This window comes from Cornus florida, unplaced genomic scaffold, assembly GCF_030987335.1.
Source record: "Cornus florida cultivar Cherokee Brave unplaced genomic scaffold, ASM3098733v1 CherokeeBrave_3.0.0_Hap2_Chr06, whole genome shotgun sequence".
NCBI lineage: Eukaryota > Viridiplantae > Streptophyta > Magnoliopsida > Cornales > Cornaceae > Cornus > Cornus florida.
Genome location: NW_026775576.1, coordinates 97332208 through 97355959, shown reverse-complemented (window position 1 = coordinate 97355959; position 23752 = coordinate 97332208). Strand labels below are relative to the sequence as shown.

Sequence of the window (23752 nt, the reverse complement as noted above, 5' to 3'; positions counted from 1 at the left end):
AGTTTTATAGAAACTCTTTTTTTTAGATTTCTATAATTTGAAATATATTTCGTGTTAGAGTTTTAATAAATATTTTATTTGAATTTTATTAGGTATTAATTTTTAGAGTTTCTATAATTTGAAATGTATTTCATGTTAGAGTTTTAATAAATATTTTATTTGAATTTTATTAGGTAATAATTTTTAGACTTTCTATAATTTGAAAAGGTTAGTCAAAAGGCCGAGAAAGTAGTACTGCACTCAGGGGCGAACACAAGGGTAGGCAAAGGTGGGCTTTAGCCCACCCCAAAAAAAAAAAATTCTTTTTTTTACTAAACTAATATATTAGCTTAGCTCAAAAAATAAAAAAATAAAAAATTAATAGTATTAGCCCACTCCAAAAACTCAATAAAACCTAAGTAAACTCAGCCGCCATATTAAAAATAAAGGCCCGAACCAATTCTTTAGTATTCATGTTTAATGTTAGCCCACCCCACCTAGAAATCCTGGATCCGTCCTGTAACGACTCAAAACTAATACTTTTTAAACAAAAAAAAAATTCGGCATGACCTCCCCTAAAAATAGGCCTATCACAACCTGTTTAATTGCATTTTTAACCTGTCATGGCTCAAATTCCGAATTCACGGCAACAAAAGATAATGATACAACCAACTAATCTAGACAATGCTTCAAACTAGGATTATCCATCCATTCATCAACAAGTTGCATACTATCAAATCCCTATCCAAAACATCATCAATACTTTAGTTATATTACATGACAAAGTTCCACAAAAAAATTATACATCTTTGCACTTCTAGTGTTTTACAAAATAATGGGGAATATACAAAGATATAAAAGTGGACTTCTAACGCCGTTCAAGCTTGAGGTGGGTTGTCATCCACTAGTTCCTTTCCAAAACCTGAAAAAAATATATATAGATATAGGGGTGAGTATATAGCTCAGCAGGTGACACTTAAGACACAATTCTTGTGTCCTAGTAAATCCAAATAAAGCATAGGCCAATAGGAGATTGGGGACATGCATTGAAGGGAAAAAATAATTACAAGTACAAGTCAAATTCAATCACACACAAATGCAAATGGAGTGAGATGCAATGCATGCTAAAGTCACTCCCGTTTTCATTCTCAAAACCATCACGTTCAAAGTTAATGTAACCCCCTTTGGTAACCCCGCCGCGACGAGAGGAGGATTGGCTACCGTCCCTAGGCCTTTGGTGACCCCGTGGCGCCGTCGAGGGGCCCGAATAGCTCAACCACGCTAGGGTACTCTCCCTAGTCCTCCCTAGGCTACATTAACCTCCGGCCCGTTGGTAACCCCGCAGCGACCGGGTTTGTCAAAACCAATTTTTTTCCAAAACATTCATTCCCAAATCCCCATTTTCATTTCAAGACAACCACTTCCCTTTTTCATGCAACCCAATGAGATGTAGGCTCATATCATGATCTCAATATAATGACAAATGGGAACTTAGCACAATAATAAATAAGCATGTTCTCATGGCATCATTATAGCAAGTTAGCAACCTTAAAAAAAAATGTAAACAACCATCACATAGACATACTTTTCATTCAACCATGTTATACACATTTACATAACTAGCATGTTGTCAATTAAATCATTTTAATCAAAATCAACAACAATTAAACATGCTATAACACACATAGAGGAGCATGATTCATTATAGAGCAAGATTCCATGGCTTAAGATGTCCCTACCTCACAATCCAAGCCGAAATCCCTAGAATAGGTCTTCCAAATTCGAGCTCCAAGGAAGACTCAAATCTGGAAATTGATAGTATGGATGCGTAGAGCTCGTTACAAGCTTCGTTTCGCCTCAAACAGTTCCTAAATCCGATGAAAGATGATTGAGTAATCAAACCTCAAAGTTTTTGTCTCCAAAATGAAAGAAAAAGAGAAGGAACCGAGAGGGAGAGAGAGCATACGGGAAAGAGAAAGAAAATGAGAAAGAAAAGAAGATTTCTTGGCCAAATAAGTTAGTGGTGGGCCCCACTTGAAATTATTTTCCTTTTCTCTTTATTTTTTTGTCTCTAATTACACCACAAATACACAATTGCACCATACAAATGCTACATCACCACATAAATTAAAATGTAGGAAATGTAACTGGACCCAACCACAAACCCGGATGGTAAAGTGAAAAGATGAAAATGCCCTTGCATTAACGAATTTTCTGAAAATTATAAAATGCTGAAAATTAGAATTATCACATCTACACTTGATCTTAGCCAAAAAACTGAGAAAGGTTGGCCAAAAGATCGGCCCAAAAAAATTTAGTATTACATTTGATCTTAGACAAAAGGTCAAGAAAGGTTAGTCAAAACGTCGAAAAAGGTTACCCAAAAGGCCAAGAAAAATGAATTTTATTAGGTAATTTGTAATTTGAATTAAACTCTTTAACTTAATTTTTATAAATTTTATTAAATAATTTGTAATTTGAAGTAAACTCTTTAAATAATTTTTATATAATTTTTTGTTTATAAAAACTCTTTTTTTTATATTAATAAATAAATACTTAAAGACCGAAACTCTTTGCCAAAAGACCAAGATAGGTTTGCTAAAACGCCGATCTTAAAAAATTTAATACTACATTAGATCTTAGTCAACATACATAAATGATAATTGGAGTCGGCCACTTTTATTGGAGGAGAGAGTTTAAAAGTTAAATATAACCAATGACAGAAAAAAATATGAAAAAAGAATTCACGTGGTTGATTGAATTTGTTCATAAAGTTTAAAGCCATCAACGATGATGTTAACACGCATGCAGGATTATTATTAATCAATTAGTTGAATTAAATTTTTTAAAAAAATATTCCCAATTGTGTTAGGTTGGCATTGTCATACGTGTAAAGTTGATTGTGGGAGAACCAACATCCCATTAATTCTCTCTCTCTCTCACACACACACACACACACACACACACACAGTCGTGTCAAATGGTATTTTGTCCATTGATTGACCATCCAGCTATCTTTTAAGTAAATTGCTGGTTATTGTTGTTACCAAATCGCCAGCATGGATTTATTGTTGGACCAATTGTCTCAAAAGGGAAAAACTTACATACTGTGTGTATCGACCATATAGTTTAATTTATCACTACTACTTTTCTTCTAAATCTTTCAGTCAACTTCAAAATTTTCGTTTTGGCCATTATTGTTCAGATATTATGGTGTCCAACCTTAAAGTAAAATTCAAAAATGTCTTTTTAAAGTGATGAAACTAATTAAATGAGAGCATGTGAAAAAGTATTGAGCTTTCTCTGCATCATATTTTTTATAATGAATTTTATTAGTTAATTTGTAATTTGAATTGAACTCTTTAAATAATTTTTAAGTAATTTTTTATTTATCAAAACTCTTTTTTATATTAATAAATAAATAGTGAAAGTCAAATGGCCAAGAAAAGAGTACTACACTTGATCTTAGCCAAAAAGCCGACCCAAAAAAATTTAATACTACACCTCATTTTAGCCAAAAGGCCAAGAAAGGTGTGATTATTATTTTTTTAGGTCTATAGTTTTATAAGAGGCTTACATGTAATCATTTTTACTTAAAACTAATATGGAACAAGAAAAATGAATTTTATTAGTAATTTGTAATTTGAATTAAACTCTTTAAATTAATTTTTATAAATTTTATTAGGTAATTTGTAATTTGAATTAAACTCTTTAAATCTCTTAGCCAAAAGGTCGAAAAAGATGTGATTATTATTTCTTTAGGTCTATGGTTTTATAAGAGACTTCCATGTAAATCATTTTTACTTAAAACTAATGTGGGACAAAAAAGATGAATTTTATTAGGTAATTTGTAATTTGAATTAAACTCTTTAAATAATTTTTTATAAATTTTATTAAGTAATCTGTAATTTGAATTAAACTCTTTAAATAATTTTTAGGTAATTTTTTGTTTATAAAAACTCTTTTTTTATATTATTAATAAATAAATACAGAAATTTTTTGTTTATAAAAACTCTTTTTCTATATTAATAAATAAATATTAAAAGCCAAAAGGTTGAGAAAGTAGTACTACACTTGATCTTAACCAAAGACCAAGAAAAGTTAGCCAAAAGGCCAACTCAAAAAAATTTAGTACTACACCTGATCTTAACCAAAAGGCCGAGAAAGGTATGATTATTATTTATTTAGGCCTATAATTTGATAAGATGCTTCCATGTAATCCTTTTTACTTAAAATTAATGTGGAACAAGAAAAATGAATTTTATTAGATAATTTGTAATTTGAATTAAACTCTTTAAATTAATTTTTATAAATTTTATTAGGTAATTTGTAATTTTAATTAAACTCTTTAAATAATTTTTAGGTAATTTTTTGTTTATAAAAACTCTATTTTTATATTAATACTGAAATATTAAAATTCTTTGCACATCTAATAATAGTATAGATATATATTCAGCCAAAGTTGTTTTCTACCTTCCTATGATAAAATTGGGTCGGGCCGCAATAGGTCAGCATCAATTATACATGTGATTTCAATAAACAAGCCGTGGCCAGTCAGAATGTTCAGTCTTAAATGTTCACATTTGGTTCATTGTTCTCAAAATATCTATTATGTTCTGTAAGCAAGCACTTAGGGTCTGTTTGAAAATTGTTTTTGTTTCATGTTTTCTGTTGTCACCCCACCCCCAAAAAAAAAAAAAAAAAACTCTAAATGGCTTTTTATTTTAACTAGCCAATTTTGTATCAAAATCTTAGAACACCTTCTTAACAAACAAATTTTCTAGTTTTAGCTTTCATATATCTGACAATAAACTTTATATTACCAAACATACTTTCAATCAATGAGTATATTATCAAACATACTTTCGACAACACACACTCCGCAGCAAAAGCAAGGAAACGATTTCCAAAGATGCGACTACAGATACAAAATTGAGTCAAGTTGGGTCAAAAATTTCATACTAATAACAATTTTGGGCCACAGGCCATAGATTATGAGATGACCACCAAGTATTGGAACTTGCTAAAACATGTCTCTTGGCCTATGAGTACAAGACATCTCAGAAAAGTAGTTGAAAAAAGAAAAAAAAAAAAAAAAAAAAAAAGAAAAAAAAAAAGGATGTAGTAGTTTGCACATGGATTGAACTCCTTTTTGTTTGGGCCTGTCATGAAATTGGACTCCTATGCTTACGCTTGTTTTTTGTTTCAACTCACCGCCTTTTTCCCTGCCCAATTAGCCTTTTTGTGTTTTGTTTGGGCCTGGGGTATGCCCCTTGTTGTTTTATTTTTATATATTAGTCACTTACTTACCCAAAAAAAAAAAAAAAAAAAGATACTAGCCTTTTATTTTTATTATTTTTTTGGTCACGGGAACAAGAACATATGGAAATGTCGTAATCATTCCACCTAAAGAGCTAAGAATCCAACCTTGTCAAGTGGGGGCTAGTGAAGCGTTAAGTTAAAATTGTTGTAACTTTTGGGTTGGGCATATGCTCAACCAATGTGCATAAAATAATGGGCATTATTGGCACATGTAATTTTCATGCTGAGGAGATCAATGTTGGATTTAGTGGATTTATTAGCAATTAATTATTAACATTAAATCAAACCTTCATGTGGTTGTTCATATAGCCACAAATTAATCATATCTTTGTTAAGTGGTCCTCACAAGACACAAATTGTTAGACTAATAATGTTTTCCTTTGGTCAATGCATATGTTCGACCAATAACCGTGACATTTTTTTTTACTAATATGTAGTAATCAACAATTGGACCTTTCTAATGTCTTTGTCATCAATTACTAATTTACTAGTCTATTTTGCTTCACTTCTCGGAACAAAGACCATTGCATATGGGGTGTGCATCAACATGGAGCCGACCTAAAGCAAAGGGAAATATAATCTTTAAAAGAACAAAATTGTAATTAGTCGGGTGAATTATTAGGTCATTTTGCACACCCGCTCATATATATTCAATTTCTTTTTTATCCGAATTTAATGTCAGACAAGATACCTCTAAAGAAGTTGAAATAAATGTAATATAACGTATAATATCTAATAATTTAGCATGTAATTGAAGTGAAAAGGTAAATAATACTTCCTTCCATACCTAAACAATGAACATTAGGTTATTGAAGTGATGTTATCCCCATTTTTTTTTTTTTTTTTTTTAAAAAAAAGAGTGATGTAATCCTTTTTTCCATAATTTTTTTTTTTTTGCTGTGTGATTAAATTTGCAATGATCCTGTTTGTAATATTTGTTTCAATAACAGCATAGTATTATCTTGATTTTATTTATGCTTTGTCAAAGACTGTCTTTATCAACTGTCAATTCCATTGTCGGTCTAATTTCTATACTAAAAATTCTCTTATTTTCAAAATGAACACATTGATACTTGGAAAAAATCAATGGAATAAACCTCACTAACATAATGTGGTTGATCCATTGCACTTGGTCCCATTCAGAGAGCATCTTTAGCCAGGTCCTTATCACTGCTTTTCTGCGCCTAAAATTCCATTTTATCGTATTGCGATAGCATTCCAATCTCAATGAATTGAAATGACCAGTGTCCAGTGATGGATGTGTTGTCCTCCTCCAAGGACCACCACTCACAACAACTGTGGTTGCACGAAATTAATTTCTACAAATGAATAAAAAAATATATGTGAAAATATAAAACCATATATATATGTGTGTGTGTGCATATATATACTTTAGCGAGGACTATTTTCTTGAAATGGCATGCTGCATGTGATTCACCACAAAATATCTTGTATTATGGTTAATATATGAAAAGGTCCCCACACAGTGGATGTTGGAAAATGATATTAATGGAGGCTTCACATGGAAGAAGCTAGACAGAGGACCCCTCTTGCAGCAGGTTCAGATGTTGACACAGAAACCTCAGTTGCGCCAAAGCAACCAGCATTCCAAATATAAACATGGTTATGGTGCAACTGCAACGCTATTGTTCTTAGATCTCCCATATTGAAACCCTCTATTGTATTGTAATACATTGCTGTAATATTCATACATTTATGATGATACAAATTTATATGTATATGGACGACATGAAATCCAAATTAACATACGTCCCTTTCTTTATGACCAGTCCTGAGAAACTTGACACACACACAGCGACTTTAAATCTGAAATCATTTTTTGTGCACTTTAGGAGAATTTCCAAGTCATTTTCTAGTTTGACACATTGTTTGTAGAAAGTTCAAATATTCTAAAACGTGTTTGGCCACACGGTTTGCTTCCTTGAAAATCCTATGCTTATCCCAATTGTATCAATCCTGAGCTGTGCGATACCAGATGATTGAGATTGAATAGAGATTTCAAGAAAAGAGAGAAAGCTCACTTACAGGACAAGAACAGAAGGCCATTTCATATCTGATCAAGCAGAAATCCAAGTTTCTCATGAAGTAATTAATGGCTTCTAATCCAACAGTCAAATTTCCATTTTACCTCTCAGACATCAGATTTTTATAACTGCTTACAATCCTATCAGTCTCTTTCATAATTTTGTATTAAATTCCCTTCACAGTGAATAATACCAATTTTTTATTTGTGTTAATCACAACCCAGAAAATCACCCATTATGTCTCTAACATGCATAAAGAAATCAAAATTAAAGTTGACATGCACATAGGATGAGAAAGAGAGCAACAATTGACAGCAACAATTGACAACAAATAGTAAGTGTTGCATTTATGTAGACAGTTTTGCTCCCATACATGTTAGCTCTTTTACCATAATCACATTGAAGTCGCAGCATTTTTCCTAAAATATCTATGACACTATTGACTATTCCGTAGTAAGGAATGGATTACAAGATGATTCAATTCTGCAAGTCTAAATTATCTACCAAATGCCCAATGCTCTTCTCGTACCTTTGATCCATGAACAGCTTAATTATCGAAATCAGCAACTACTTCATCTTTTGGGGTAGCAAATCCGTCTTTTGCAAGTAGAAGTGGTACAGCAACAATGAGAAGGAACCTTGGTTGAGGCCTGAAGAACAGCATTTACCTTTGCATACTTTTGAGAGCTAATAAGCATGCAATTCAAGTACACCCTAAGCAGGTTTCCAACAAGAAAGGGCAAATATAATTCGCCCTTTCCATCCCTGCAACAGCCACTGACCGTCTTCATCAATCACGAAATCTTTATGGTAGCTTGAGCGCACCCTATTTGTTGCCTTTTTCTTGATCTCCTGGTCGAAAGGGAGTTGCACGAAGCCTGCCCTCATAACACGGACTTGCCACTGCTTGTATGTCTCCGGCCGCTCAACTCTCTCCCAGCCCTCACAAGCTATAACATTCAGAGCTTCCCTCCCGAAGATCTCCCTCTCAATTAGCATCCTCTCAGCGTGTTCACGGGGTACTGTATTCTCGAGCATATCAAACAGCGATGAGAAGTGGAACAGTGCCTCCCGGAAACGGGTAACAAAGAAGGGGGCATTATAGGCTCCATTAATGATCCCATGGATGAAGATTTCTGGATTAATCTTCCTTACCAGATTCATAACTATATTCCTTGCACCATCAACCACCACAGTCTCATCAAGCAAGTTCTTAGAGCGATACAAACAGTTGACAACGAGAAATTCATCCTTGTCAATCTTAAGATCCTCAACTTTGATGGTTTCCCATTTCTTTGCTATGGCGGTGTACTCAAATGGCACATTGAAACTCTGAGCATAATCCGCTAAGCGTCGCCCTGTCTCTTCAACTCGCTCTGCAGGCCGGAAACCAGGTTGGGGAAATTCTACCCCAGTAATCCGAAGCTTCGGTGGCCCACCCTCTCGTGTTGCGATACGCTGAATAAAAGTAGGCCACTGAAAACCATAGAGTATACCAAAATCTATGATGTGGACTCTCATTGCATTCTCAGCTTTATTCATAATTGTCATGTTAGAGACAAAATTCGAAATCTTCCTGAATGGGCATGATGCAATATATAGATGGTATGCTTTCAAGAAATCAGCAGCAGGAGTTCTCTTACTGATCAGGGCTTTATAGATCTGGCTACCAGTGCCAGCCAAGCGTGCCTCGAGGCCATCAGCAAAGCAATGAGCTAATCTCTGACTCCCATCCCCAAAAGGAGAAGAATGTTGCCTTATCTGTTTCAGCAATTCATTCGCATTCCTGCAATCGTCAGCTGCAACAGCCTGTGCGCAATGAATCAAGAGAGTTCTCAGATCTATCACTTCCTTTTTACCATTTCGTTTCTTACCACGGCCCTTTACACCATTGGATCCTTTCGATTGCCCATTCTGTTGCATATTCTTGCTTGCACCATTCTGCAAGGTTTCACGAAGAGTTGACAAGGGGTTCTTGCCTTTCCCCATGTTACAGAGCAATACAACATCAAACATCTCTGACCGCACGGTCGACTCAGGATAAACAGCTGCCTGCTTAGTAATCCTCTCTTCTTCTGCATCTACATCCTCCCTATGAGGATTCTTCCTTACCCTTGACCCAGTTGGTGAGTACTCTCCCTCTTCCTTTTTCTCCACCTTAAGCATCATTTCACCAGTTTCTCCCCTTAGTTCTCGAGGTACCAACCTGTTGGCCTCCAAATTAACTAACAACCGATTACCACTTGGAAGGAACTTACTCGCTTCTTCGACCCCCTTCCTAAACTGCCAAATAGATTGGCTTCCGTTATATAAATCAGGGACCTGAAGAGGGCTTATTGGAGAGTCCAAAAACCCATCTATAAAATTGTTTATGCTATTTGACGAACCAACTGACGACGGAGAAGGTGAAAAAAGAACTGATGACCGAGAAGCATTATAAAGAGGAATATTTGGTAGTTGAGAGGTGCTACAATCAGTGGGATTGTTGTACCATCTTGGATCAACTAAGTAACCATTACTATTATAACTACAACTAAAACCATTGCTTTGATTTCCAAAATAATAATCTGGGCTTTCACTATTTTGGTCAACATAAGTTGGGTTTTGTTCTGGTGAAGGTGGGTACTTCTTGCCAAGGACCTCATAAAATGGTCTCTCTGCAGCTTGAAGATCCAAAGACTCTTGAACCATACATGTCTTGTCTTCCATGTCTTCCTCCATAAGCATCTGACTTATATAGCTCAAAACTGCATCTGAGAAATCACAGTCCTCGTGAGGATCTTCCTCAGTAGTCAAAGTTGAACTCAGGACTGAATTACTCACTGATGGATCATTCGGAAGTAATTGAAACCCTCCAAAGGTTGGGACTGAATTACTCGATGAGGGATCATTTGGAAGAAATTGAAACCCTCCAAAGGTAGGATCCTGAAAGGTGTTCACAAATCTTGGTCCACCAACTAGGTTCCGATCTGATAAACCCGGTACATATTGATTTCCCAACTGGATTCCATTCATGGAACCCGAGAATCCATGAAGCCTTGGATCCATTATCATCTATGTCACAAAAATTATGTTGAAGTTCAATATTAACAGAAGCCCAACTTTAAACTCATCTATAATTGCCTCTTCCTCTCTCTCTCTCTCCCTTTTTTCTAGAAGTAAAATTCTATTTCTTAGATAATTTTGTTTTTAAAATATAAATTTTCAAGTCCTGAATCCAAATAGAAGCTTTTGTTTTCAAGAAACACACTTTACATATCCTAAATCCATTAAAATACCTAAAAACAGCTCCAGAATTGAATCAACAAGATTGAAATTTTCTGGGTTTATCAAGCTTTAATCAGAAGTATAATTTAAACATGTAGAAACAGATAAAGATACTGTAAACAACATATATACACCTACTACTTCCAGCATTATGAACCATAAAACAACATATGATTAAGTTCAAAAACCTAGAAAATGTTCATTAACTGAAATTGGACTTTGCTTATAGAGAACAGCATACGAGAAAGAAAATGAAAACGCGTACCTCACAGAAAAACTTAGGGGAGAGAGAGAGTGTGTGAAGTGGAAATAAGGTGCTCCAGTCTTCTTAAAAACCTGCATTTAACAAACCGAGTCAATCACAGCCGTTAATTCAGCGACGTTAAAATGTCACCGGCTATAGCCGGTGGGCCTTCTTCGTCGGGCTATAAATTAAAACGCAGTGGATTCATGCTGTGGCCTATCAGAGATCGCCACGTGGCACACGAAAGGGAAATTTTGGGTAGGAAGGAACCACTTTTTCCATTTCCGTCTCTAAGCCGGAAGAGCGCGACCACGTTTCAGAGTCGAATTACCGAAAATGCCCTAGTGCTGCATACGTGTCAATTGAAGAAGGTGTGAATGTGGACTAGTGCATGTGTCAACTGTGTGAGAAGCTGCAGCATATTTTTGGGAGGATAAGGGGACAGACAGGTGTGGACGAGGTTTTGATTTAGGCACTCTCAGTCTATATCGCCTCACCGGTCATAAGTTTGGTCCTAACTAGTGAGTAGCCCCACCACTCAAAGTGGGTGTCAATCATAGGTTGACCGGAGGTCTACACGTGTTAAAGACTTCCCAGAGGTCGGTGCTTTATAGTTCATATTTTTTTTTATTGCGTTTCCAGTTTGGCCGTCAAGAAAATTATAGGATTGCCTAGAAAAAACATAATACATGAAATTAACGACTAATCTTCAATTTTTGCGCGACTTCTAGACAATGTCGGATAACGACTATTGGCTATAAGATAAACCATTCCTGAACCTGGACCTCGACATTTAAATGGTATCTAAAAAGAGAAGACACTAGACAAACTTTTTTTTTTTGTTTTATTTATTTACTAGAGACAAACTTCTCTATTAGTGTTTCTTTTAGTTATAATATAGACTCTCTCTCTTTTCAAAGTATTTATCTCAATAATTTACGCATCATTTATAAGTAATAACAATCGTACACTTTTATCATTTTTCGAAACTAAATTAAGAATTCGGGTAGTCTTTTTTCTACTTCGAAAAGGTTCATTTTTAAAGTAAAAATAAATAAAAAAATCAAATAATACAGATTGAGGTGTATAAAGTATAATATGAAGTGAATGCTAATAGACAGTTGTGCATGTGTTGCAATGGAGACTCTTCATTTTGAATGATGGGGATCTCACTTCATCAAATGAATGATGGGGATCTCACTTCGTCACATGTATCTGGCAAAAGCACGAGCATCCTTAATACAGGCTACAAAACGTGAACTAAATTGTGCTTTACAATGTTGTTGAATCCACCACTTTTTGTTTTGAAAAGTGAGAAAAATATCATAAGAGCACATGTATTGGTGACAATTCTGACAATTGTCTAGCCCCTCCCATTCAAAACACAACCTCAATGAGCTGGGACAATCACACTTTTTATAGTGGGAACTTTTTATAATCATATAATTTATCCAAACATTACCTGAGAAATAAAAAATTATGTATCCAGGACCTTCCATATGTTCCCAACCTTCTAGTATGTACTTTCTGTAATTAAAAGATCCATCCAATGAACGCATGGAAAGAACAATATATTATGAGTGCACATATCGACATAGAAAAAGTGTAGCCTACTCATTTTTATTATAAAGCCCCAGAAACAATGTCACCACAGCCCCATATTCTGTTTTTCAAATCATAAAATACTTTGATTTCAGAAAATGGGATTGGCAACTTTTCCATTTAGACACCTAGTAATATATATCATGCGCACTTGTAATCTGGACCTATGAAAGAATGACTGTAAAAGGATACTAAGAATGCCAGCAAAAGAATGTCCAGACTAAACCTAATTTCTTGGTAATAGGTGACATAACCATTGTACATATGTGATACCACTTGGTGTTGCACAGATGCTTCTTCGTCGGAGATGGTTCGAAAAAGTAACAATATGGATATTCTCCGTCTGCATTGTCTTGATCCAATGACTGAAGGGATGTGAGGACAAACTAGGTTACTACTCTAAATTTCCAAGTTCCCACATAAACGTGTACAAGAAATTTACAGGCCTCACTCGGCCTTGAGAAAAATTAGGGAATCAAATGTGTAGATAAAACAAAATAATGCACATCAACTTCTAAATGTTTTGTTCAACATCATGTTAACAAGAATAACAATAAGACCAAATAATTAGAAAATTGAAAAGATATGGAAAATAGTGAGACAAAAACATAACCTATATATAATATATCATTCTGCAGCTAAATTTTCGTACTGCCAGGGGTTGAACTTTGTTGATCTGACGTCAACCTCTTCGATGCTGTCTGATTTATCTATGGAGGCACGATACTCGTCATACTTGCCATTGTAGTGGTACACTTCTAAGTCACCCCAAGGAGTAGGAGAAACTTCAGTAGATGGATCAAACCATTTTGGAGTAAATTGATGGCCCTTAGCCTCTCGGATTTTCTTTTCAGCTCTCTGTCTCTCCTCCAAACTACACAAAAGAAAAGAAAAAAGGCATCAAAATTATTATTAAAATTATAATCAATTAGATTGATGCAAGTAATACAGGAAACTTGCATATAAAATTGAGGCCTAATGACTGAAAGAACCTTGTTTCATAGATAATTTCACCAAATTTTTACATCTCCTGTGTTGTAATATGATTTTTTCTGTAAGGATATAATTTCAATAATGAAAAAGAGCCTTGATGAAACTTGAACCAATATCTCTGTCTCAACTAACAGACATCATGATCAATTATAATAGACACACATTAAAATGGCCTGCCAGAGAACAGCCAGCCAGCCACATAAACCTCAGCCATCCACATGTGAAGGCCATATGTCAAATATAAGCTACAAATTTTGCTGTCCATATGGTGTAACTGGTAGATGACACATATTGGCTGATAGAATCTTTCCAGACCTCATTCTAATTTAAAGCCACTGTTTCATTAATACTCATAGTATATTGTATTCCATGAGAGAGAGAGAGAGAGAGAGAGAGAGAGAGAGAGAGAGAGAGAGAGACCTGCTCTTTTCTGAACCAGCTTTAGATAGGTCGCCTTTCTCTAGTGCATCTCTATCTGGACGCAAGCGAGAATCAGATGCCAATAACTTCTTTGGTGCAGTGTCAAAGCTGTTTATCTTATGTGCAAAATGAGTGTATTGAAATCTGTCATTTTCTGGAACATCAGCAACTTTCCAAACCTGCAGAGATGCAAATGGAATAGATTTTTTTACCAGCTCAATAAAAAGAAAATTTAAGTACAACCGCCTAATAAAAGAAAAGCTATATTAAAATTTAAAGCCATTTCAGGGGTCTTCTTGTACAGTGGCCAGTATTGTGTTATTTGGCCTGCTTACGCTGACTTTAGTTACTATCGAACATGAATTATGTCACCACTCATCCTGAGAACTTCAACTTAATCATCAGTTTGCAGCATTTTTTATATCAGAACACGCACAGTTAGCCATTATAATATGAAAATACCATAAAAAAAACTTCAGAAGTTGCAAGTTTCAACATAACACCAAATTCAGTGACATGAATACATGATTGCCACACCAGGCTCAGCTAAACTAATGATTCAATATCTGGTGGCAGCCTTTCCAGGTACCCAACAAATTTGAGTCTAATAAATCAATGTATGCACTATGCAGATTCTCCCTAACAAATTTTCCCTCTTGATACTTGGCAGGAATGAATACTATTGACAACTTATAAACACATCTCAATCTCTTTAAGGAATGTGTTACCCATACAACTACTATAATGTTCTGTTTCTCCCCTAATTTGTTTTCCTCAGGCTTTAGTTAAAGGTTTATAAACCACATTAACCCTCAAGTTGACATCAAATGAAGCCACATGATACTTCTGACCTAATTAAAAGAGTTTGACACCACATTGCAACCTAGAAAGTGTTGTATATCACATTCAAAATTTCATGTTTCATCCAAAACGGTACCCAACCAATTACATGCAGTTAAGGACAACATAACTAACAAGTTCTCAATTTCAGAACACCAAATAAGTAAAGTTAAATAAACAGTACAAAATATATTAGGAACTCTTTTAGCCATTACTTTATTCAAATCATGAGAAACTATAACTTAATAACATATATGCGAGATAACTGACAGTAAACATGAATTGGATAGAGAACATATCTCTATTCACCACATAAGAAAGCAATATGGAAGTAAAAACTAATGCGGACCGGCAAATAAACAATAGTAGTTGTTCCCACATAAAAGCAAATACCCCACCTCCGCATTTATAAAAGCCAAGAGGGGCATGCTAGCAACTACCACTACCTAGCGAATGATGTGGTTATAGCCAACCTTGAATATTTACAAGTTGCAGTTCATATATACTGATTGATCTCCAATATGTTGATATAAAAAGAGGAAGAAATTCATATGCTTTCATCATACACAAACTTATCATACCAACATGACTAGTAAAAGGTAAAGTAATAACTAAAGACTATAGGAGAGAATTTAATTATGAAATTGACTGTACAGAAGTTCGAAATTTCCCCGTTCTGAAAAAAAAAGGATGCAAATTCAAACAGAGCCTATCTATGCCATGTTCACAGCACTGAAAAGAAAAAAGATGCACATGATAGCAAAATACGACAGTAAGACATCCCTTCAAAGGAAAGGGGTGTACTACAAGTCAAACATAATGGATATCCACATCAGTCGCAAACAGCAAGGAAAAATAATGAAACTAACCTCTTTCAGTTCAGTGCCAGGAAGAGGTTCCCCTTCCAAGTCACAAAGTTGATAACTCATTGACTCGTTCCATTTCCCAGTCATCAATATTTTGGGTTCCTCGGCAGCATTATATACATATCCATCCACTTCATAGCGACCAGCACTGAAACAAACAAAAAAAACATATACATAGGCATGGAACAAAGAGAAAGCAAATTCCAGATGATATTCAAAAAGGAAGTAAGATATGAAAAAGAGGTTTTTGAGGCTCCAAGTCCAACCCCCCAACATCATATAGACAACTGTATGAACCAGTCATACTTAAAAGAAAAGTTCTATGACATTCAATCAACAGTTTGTTGCTCAAGTTCCACAAAAAACCACCGACAATATTGATGCAAATGTAAAAGGTGAGGGAAAGGTAAAGGATTAGTGCTTCAATGATATGGAGACGTGGGATCAGCATTGGGTAATAATCTTAAGAGTGAAAAGAGGTTAAAAGACCAATTCAACCATCATCCATGCAAGGGTAACAGCTCTGCTGAAACACCCTACAACATAATTTCAATTTCTTTATGGCATCACAATCTGACAATTATAATCAGCAGCACTCGAACATTACCCATCTCCATATTTTGTGCATCTTATATTGCATCAGCAATGCCCCCTTTTAATTTTATATAGGGATAATTTCACTTACCTCCCCTGAGGTTAGGCGTAATTGCTGGCGGTACCCCTTACGTTGCAAAAATTACACCGTCCTCCCTCAAGGTTTGCTCCGTCATAACACTTAACCCCCTCCGGTAAAAGTCAACGCCGGTCAATGATATTTTTTGATGATGTCAGCTATTTTTAACCCCGTAATACCACCTTTGTCCTTACTTAAAATCTGCTTTATTGATTTTTCACTCTTGGTTTCACTTTCTCTTCAATTCACCTTTTTGCTTTGTTGATTTTTGCAGTTACAGAGAGTTGAGAGACAGCGGCTGAAGCATGCGAACGGCGAACCCAAACTGAAAGATATGGGTTTTGATTTTTTTGAACAATCTGAAATGATATGCCAATCATTCAGAACACAACTTAGCTTCAATAATTATCTTCCTGACTTGGGCTTTTCTGCTGCTTTTGCAATCTCATCAAAATATATACTTAAAATCTCACCCAGGTATTCATCTGCCTTCTCAATTCTTAATTTGTAGCTTCGCTTTTAATTATTTTTTCCTACCTTTCTTAGGTTGTTTTTCATTTACCCACAAATTCGCCCAAGATTCTTCAGAATCACAGATCTTGATTAGTTGATTTACAAAAATAAAAATAAAAACAAAACCCGTACATACAAGTTAGCAGTTGCAGAGAGAGAGGGGTGCAAGCCTGACAGTTGAGAGACAATGGCTGAAGCATGCGAACGGCGAACCTGAACTGGAACACCAGCCGATGGAAACTGAATTTTGCAGTTGCAGAGAGTTGAGAGACAGCGGCTGAAGCATGCGAACAGCGAACCCGATGACAATTTCTTCTCCCTCCGCCTTCAGATGATGATTTCTTCTCCTCCGCCTCTTCCTCCTCCTCCGATGACGTTCCTGCCGACAAGCCTTCGTCACCTTCGCCGCCACCTGCTCTTGATCAAACTCAGATCCTATATTATGGCCTTCGGCAATCTAACCTTAAATTGGGTATCGCAGCCTTTGATTGGTCCTTCAAGATGTGTAGTATCTCAGTAAATTGGGTATCGCAGCCTTTGTTTTGTTTTTTTTTTTTTTAACCCAGTGTTTCACAGTCTTTATGTGATTAATAAAATATTCTTTATGTGATATATATTAATAAAATATTAGAGGGTGTTTTAGTCATTTAACATGGTCAAAGGCCGGAATAAAATGCCGATCAGTTTGGAGGGAGGTCAGTGTAATTTTTGAAACGTAAGGGGTACTGCCCGTAATTACCCCTAACCTCAGGGGAGGTAAGTGAAATTATCCCATTTTATATAGGCAATAAATATTACAGATAAGTTATCCAACATTTCTTGCCACAATCATCTCCCCGGGAAAACAAAAGAAGTAATTAAACATAAATATATTTTTTTATAAGTCATTAAATACAAACAAAAGTTAAAAACTAACAAAAGCACACATAATGCCTCATACGGGCATACTTACAGCTGCATATGGGCACTCGTCAAGGTGGGGGCAATTAGGAAGTTTAACCACATGCATATATACACACATACAGAGGGGAAAAAATAAAGAAAAGATTGATAAATTAATAAAAGTGTTCTTTTGTAGATTTCCCACTTCACATCAATGACCAAAATGACAAAAATATGTCCATGAGAAGTCGCAAGCATGTAATTGATAAATATATCAGCAGATCCACAAGACTACTAAAAGGAATATGAATCTCAAAGGTCATACCCGAACCAGCCGCAAGGTTGAAAATACAGCACAACTTTGTCCCCTGTTGTCAAGTTTGTCAAGATCATCTCCCCTGGTGAATCAACCCAAGTTCGTCCAAATATTAGATTGTTTACTTTTGTGGGAGGGGGCACCAAATCAAGGACTACACCATCTCTTTTCAAGGTTACTCGCGACCTACGCACGAATTCATATAAAAGTGAGCAGCATATAAGTTGTCAAAAAATTTATTTATATATATATATATATATATATATATATATATATATATATATAATTAAATAAAATAAAGGAAGAATAAAATAAAAAGAAAGAAAGAAAGAAAGAAAACAAAACAAAACAAAAGAAGAAACCGTTATGCATGAACTACGACACCAAGTAGAACAAGCAATGGAACTATGGAAGGAGCTGATGCTTGAATAGTTATCAACTTAGGAACCATGTTGTGAGTCGATAACTCATCTTTTAGAATCGCAAAGTATATCATGTCATGAACCGTAAGAAAGATTGACAATATTGAAGGGAGATAGAAAAAGGCAGGTATATATAGTCTTAACAACCATCTACAAAACAAAGTTGAAGAGAGAATTGGATTTTAGGGTTTCAAGCCTAAAAGGAAATTGTTGTTCACGATCGATAGAGACTAAATGCCAATCCATCAACATGCAACCAGCAGCCTTCAATTGATCAGTCGATCAATCAAAGTGCTTTGTGCACTACACTTGGATAATTTTCACATTTAGCAACTTCCCAAAAACACTTTTATGCAATTCAATTAAGTATTTCCAAAATCAAAATATGTAGGGTGGTAATATTGGCGCTCCAAAATAGTACTCTAGCACTCCATTACTATTGTCATTAAAATAAAATACCAAAAAGGCCCTTGTTGTGTTTTAAGGGGTTTCTTTCTCTCTTGTTTCCATTCTTATCTCACTTCTCTCTCTTCCTCTCTCCTGTTCCCATCTGCAACTTTTTTTCTCTCCCGTAATTCTTAATTCTTTTAACTCTCAATCTTTTCAAAATTTAAGGAGCTCGTTAAAAATTTGAATGCAAAATCAGCTCTACTGTTTTTTATATCATTTGCTAATACTTTATCAATTGGCATTTACATATGATGACAAATATGAAGCCAATCACATAACAATAAAAGGCTCAAGGGTCTTATCAAATTGGTAATTTGGTATTGGCTCTAGAATTGGCAAAATGAAAGGGAACAAAAAAAAAAAAAAAACAACAACAACAACAATAACTTCATGACTAGAATATTTGGTCAATGGTTGTATTGACATGGACAATGTCTTCAGTTTGGGTTCACAGTTTGGTATAGTTATGTTGTAATCCTTTCTTGTTTATCAGCGATTAGAGAAAGCAAGGAGCCATAAAAGAAAGGAAACGTTAGGGTTTTGTGAAAGAGAGACAAGGCAAGGAGCCATGAAAGAAAGGAAGTGTTAAGGTTTGGAGAGAGAGAAAAGGAAAGAAAATAATGACTTTAAGTAAAAAAAAGGAGACAAGGGGTAAGAGAGCGTAGTCTAAGTAAGTTTGATTGGGGCCTAGGGGCTTGTTTTGCCATTTCAATTTAATAAAAGAATGAATGGTGCGCCATAGTATGTTTTTGGAAAGCCAATATCACCACCCAATAAGTAATCATGAAACCACAATATATAAATACATGAACCCTAATTTGGTGAGAGCATATGGTGTACCCTTCAAAGATTATGATTTTAGCTTCTGTTGAAGCTTGAATTCCAATTTTGACCTTGGCCAAGAGGTAACTAACTTGGTACCAACTAACTTTTAAAAATCTAACTAAGCTAGCAATAAAAAGAAAACACATCTAGTTTTGATCCACGAAATATGCCAATATAAATCTTATTGACCAAACAATTTTTTTTTTAGAGAGAGAGATTCCAACAGCTTATAGAAATTGTAGATACAAAGAACAACTAGCACAGCTATTGGGACTGAGAAATCAGGATACTATTTTACCTTCCAAGGGGATAGATATCAAGTGAGTTTCCCAAAAATTTCGTCTTCACCTTTGAAGTTATATCATAAATGAAATGGTCATTTTCAGCATGTCCAGCACTCATTGGAGGGTGATGACTTACCTGAAAATAAAATGATTTGAGAAGGAAGCAAAATTAGGCAGCATAACAACATGCAAAACAAAAAAATCAAGATGTCTATTGCAATAGCCTTTAAAACTAATTTCCATTTTCTACTAGTCCTAATTGCATGGAAAGAAGAAGAATTGCTTCCTGTGTTAAGTCAAAAGCATAATGAACAAATGCATCATTCAAACATAGATAAAGATATCCAATGCCAAGCATGACTCTTCAAAGATTACCTGTTCTGAGATAAATGTAATGCCACCATGATTGACCATTTCAAAAGTTTCACCAAGAATTGGATTAAATGGCTTCCAGGTTCGTTGTATGGCGTAATAGATGGATATAAACCAGGTTGCTGTAATCAGAAGGTGGAAACAGTAAGTTCCATACCAGAAAACACATGATGAGAGAGAAACAGAGAGAGGCAAAAGTATTCTTACAAGCATATACCAATCGCAAGTGGGGATCCTCACATTCATCTGCTAAATCTAAAAGGTAGGAATATTCCATCAACTGTGACAAATCTTGTACAATTAGTATACTCCATGCGAGTATCAAATATAACAGACATTGTGATACAAAAAACACAAACCTCTGCCATTTTCTGAAGCATTGTCATTGGCTCAAAAATGAGAACTGGGAGTGTCACCATTGATGTAACATCAGAGCCTATATACTTGTGCATCATCTTCCAATAACTGTCCCGATCCTGCAAGCCCCAAAAAAAAAAAAAAAAAGAAAAAGAAAAAAAGGTTGAGTAAATGAGCAGGTGACTAGCAACAAGTGATGAAGAGGAAAGATATAATCTTCAAGAAAAACTATAGAAAATTTAGTCTTTTGAGTTTGACACAAATAAGTGTATTTATTCCATCACACAAGTAAAAGCAACTTTTCTTTTTTTGTTCAAAGGGTGAGACAACAGCAACAACAACCAACCCTCTTCCCAATTACTTGGGGTGTTCAAAGGGTGAGAGAAAAGGGGGGGAAAAAAAAAGATTGCTTACCTATTACCAGATATACACAAACAGAGGAGAGAGAGAGGTATTAGTAAATAGTAATCAATATTTATGAAGTACACTGTTAGTACATGTAATCAAAACACAACACAACAAGATAATCATCAGCTTGAGCCATTCATAATTTTTCCTTCTCACGTCGAATTTATAGATAGGAACCCAAATAAACACATGCATAATGTATTGGCTGATCAAATAATGGTTTTGGCCTACACCTCTCCGAAAACTTCAACTTTCTTGTCTACGAAGAAACCCACTAAATTGTACCATAACCCAATATATGAATGAACAATGAGAGATGGCCATTAGCCAATGTTGGTCCCGTCAATAGAGTGCTGGGAGGGGTGTACAAGTTATAAACCTAACCCTTGACATTATTTGCATTAAGTGTCCGCTCTCATACTCAAATCATTTTTCTCATGCTTATTAGTGTAAGCTTTTAAAGTGTGAGAATGTGAAAAAATTGTATCACCAAAAGGATACGATAAGACTAAAGGAAAAAAATAAAAATACTGAACCTCCTGCTTCCATCTTCCTTTTTGTGCTTCCTCTTCGGCATCTTCAGTCCCGCCTTCCGGATTTATAACTTCCAGGCCTTCATAACTCAGCATACTAGAGGGAAAAGACACACAAATTAACAAAAACCAAATTCTTCAGAACATGAACAATATTATGAATATAGCACTGCATTGAGAAAACATGACTATAAAATCTCTGTCTCAGTCAGCAAAAGAAAAGACCGGAAACTTGATATACAAGTAGCTAAAAATGGGGGCATAACACCAAAAAGTAACTGCAGATAAAAACCACAAACTATGAGAAAATAAACAAAGCAGAATGTGGATATAAATGAAAGAAAATTACTCAGCACTGTATGACACTTTAGGGAATCCACCTATTACCCAATATCAGAGACAAACAGCATATCAAGAAACCATAAGCAATTACCATCAAGTATTTAGCTCAAGTGGTATCTCCTCCTCCAACATGGGAGGTTGAAGGTTCAATTCCCCACCAAGTAAATAGTGGGTGGGGGATGTGTGTGAAATTGGGAAGTGAAAATGTGTGAGTTGTGTAATTGCGTAACAAACAAAAAATAATAAAAGAAAACAGAGAGAGAATAAGCAATTAAGCACAAGCTATTCAAGACGTTTTTCTATGAAAAAATCACAACTAAGATATACCCTAAAGAGATCTCCTCTAGCATTCTCGGAATGGAAGCCATTATTTTATAGATTCTATTAAGTAGTGAAAACAATATTGAACTTTTCAAACTCTTCGAGCTTCATTCTTCGGAAGCCTCTTTTATCCTATTAGCGAAACAATAAACATAATATTGGAAATTATGCACAAAATGGAACCCATCATCATACAACACTGAAAATTTACACAATAAAATAAAATAATAATAGCAAAAACACATCCACAGGCAATAACACCAAGTAAATATCTGCCTAAAGTCCCAATTAGGGTTGCACAAATTTCAAGTCCCATAAATTAAAAGAGAGATGTACGGCGAAGATAGAAAAAGCTCAAATACCAAAATTTGTTGTATACCTGTTGACTGATTTGTGCATTGCGCTGCCAAAAGTGGACAAGCTTGAAGCGATCGATGCAAAAAAACCACCGCTTTGCTTCTGATCCTTGGCAGCCATCTCGGAAACCCTAATTCGAATCCTGACAAGTGGCCTCTTGAAGTACAGTAAAAGATCGAACAATAGTTCACTAGGGCTCAAACTGGATCGAGAAGTGGCACTCGAGGTACAATTAAAGATCGAACGATAGTTCACCAGAGCTCAAACCTAAGATCTCAATCGAGAGAGAGAGAGAGAGAGAGAGAGATTGGAAGTGGTGAGAATTAAATAATAAAGAACAGCCAGATCGTGAGACAATGCTCGTTGGCGGGTTCTTTAGTTTAAAGTGAAAAAAAAAAAAAAAATTAAATAAAGATGAGATATTTTTCTCTCTCCATATGTATATATATGCCTCTTTCTCTCTCTATATCTACGTTTCTCTCTCTCATGGCGGACGCTCTGATGCTCACGCGTTTTTGTGGAAGAGCGTGAACTGTATTGGTCCCAATCCTCCAGATTTTCTTCTAGAGGCGGCTGATGCCAAAGAGATTGGTCAAATTTTTTCCACGTCGGATATTTATTTACTTAAGAGTTTGATTTGTCAAACAAGTGTGGTAAAATAGTGTTATTGAAAAATAAATGATTTGTTTTAAAATGTCGCTTGACTATTTTTTATTATTATTATTCTTTTTTTTTTTCTTTTTTTTTTTTTTTCTTTTTTTTTTGTATATTATTCAATTGCATCCGTTGCAACCGATTCACAAAACATTTTGTCTTCTTGTTTGGCCTTTGGCCGATAAATAAAAACATACTACTCCTTTTCTTTTTCTTCCATAAATGCCCTCAGATAACTGAAAAGGTAAAAACATATTATTTTACCTAGTCTATGTGACTACCCATGTGTCAAATATAATGGGATCTATTTTAAAATATAAGTTAATTGACTATTTGAAAAGTTGTAATCTTTTTTTAAAATTTATCTTAATCTAGTATTTTTTTTGCAGTATATATTTGTTTTATATTTCAAATTGTATATTTATATTTGTTTTATATTTCAAATTGTATCTGTGTAAAGACAAT

At 35.0% G+C, this 23752-nt stretch overlaps 2 protein-coding genes and 1 long non-coding RNA gene across 3 annotated transcripts; all 3 read right to left on the bottom strand.

The window, feature by feature from the left end:
• Positions 1-664: 664 nt before the first annotated feature.
• LOC132313173 (uncharacterized) lies at positions 665-2149 on the bottom strand. The gene is made up of 2 exons (XR_009483395.1): positions 1719-2149; positions 665-901 (listed from the first exon to the last, which is right to left on the bottom strand). It is a non-coding gene; the product is annotated as an uncharacterized LOC132313173 (long non-coding RNA).
• Positions 2150-7667: 5518 nt separating this feature from the next.
• LOC132313171 (scarecrow-like protein 9) lies at positions 7668-10950 on the bottom strand. Its single transcript, XM_059811852.1, has 2 exons — positions 10879-10950; positions 7668-10400 (listed from the first exon to the last, which is right to left on the bottom strand). Exon 2 carries the CDS (start codon positions 10398-10400, stop codon positions 8061-8063), a length of 2340 nt encoding a protein of 779 aa, XP_059667835.1. The 5' UTR covers positions 10879-10950; the 3' UTR covers positions 7668-8060.
• A 1993-nt stretch (positions 10951-12943) lies between these two features.
• LOC132313170 (oxysterol-binding protein-related protein 3A-like) lies at positions 12944-23155 on the bottom strand. Its single transcript, XM_059811851.1, has 10 exons — positions 22656-23155; positions 21617-21710; positions 20675-20791; positions 20523-20595; positions 20319-20437; positions 19958-20079; positions 17972-18148; positions 15582-15726; positions 13873-14051; positions 12944-13333 (listed from the first exon to the last, which is right to left on the bottom strand). The coding sequence occupies exons 1-10, from the start codon at positions 22751-22753 to the stop codon at positions 13087-13089; spliced, it is 1371 nt and encodes a 456-aa protein (XP_059667834.1). The 5' UTR covers positions 22754-23155; the 3' UTR covers positions 12944-13086.
• Between the last annotated feature and the right edge of the window lie 597 nt (positions 23156-23752).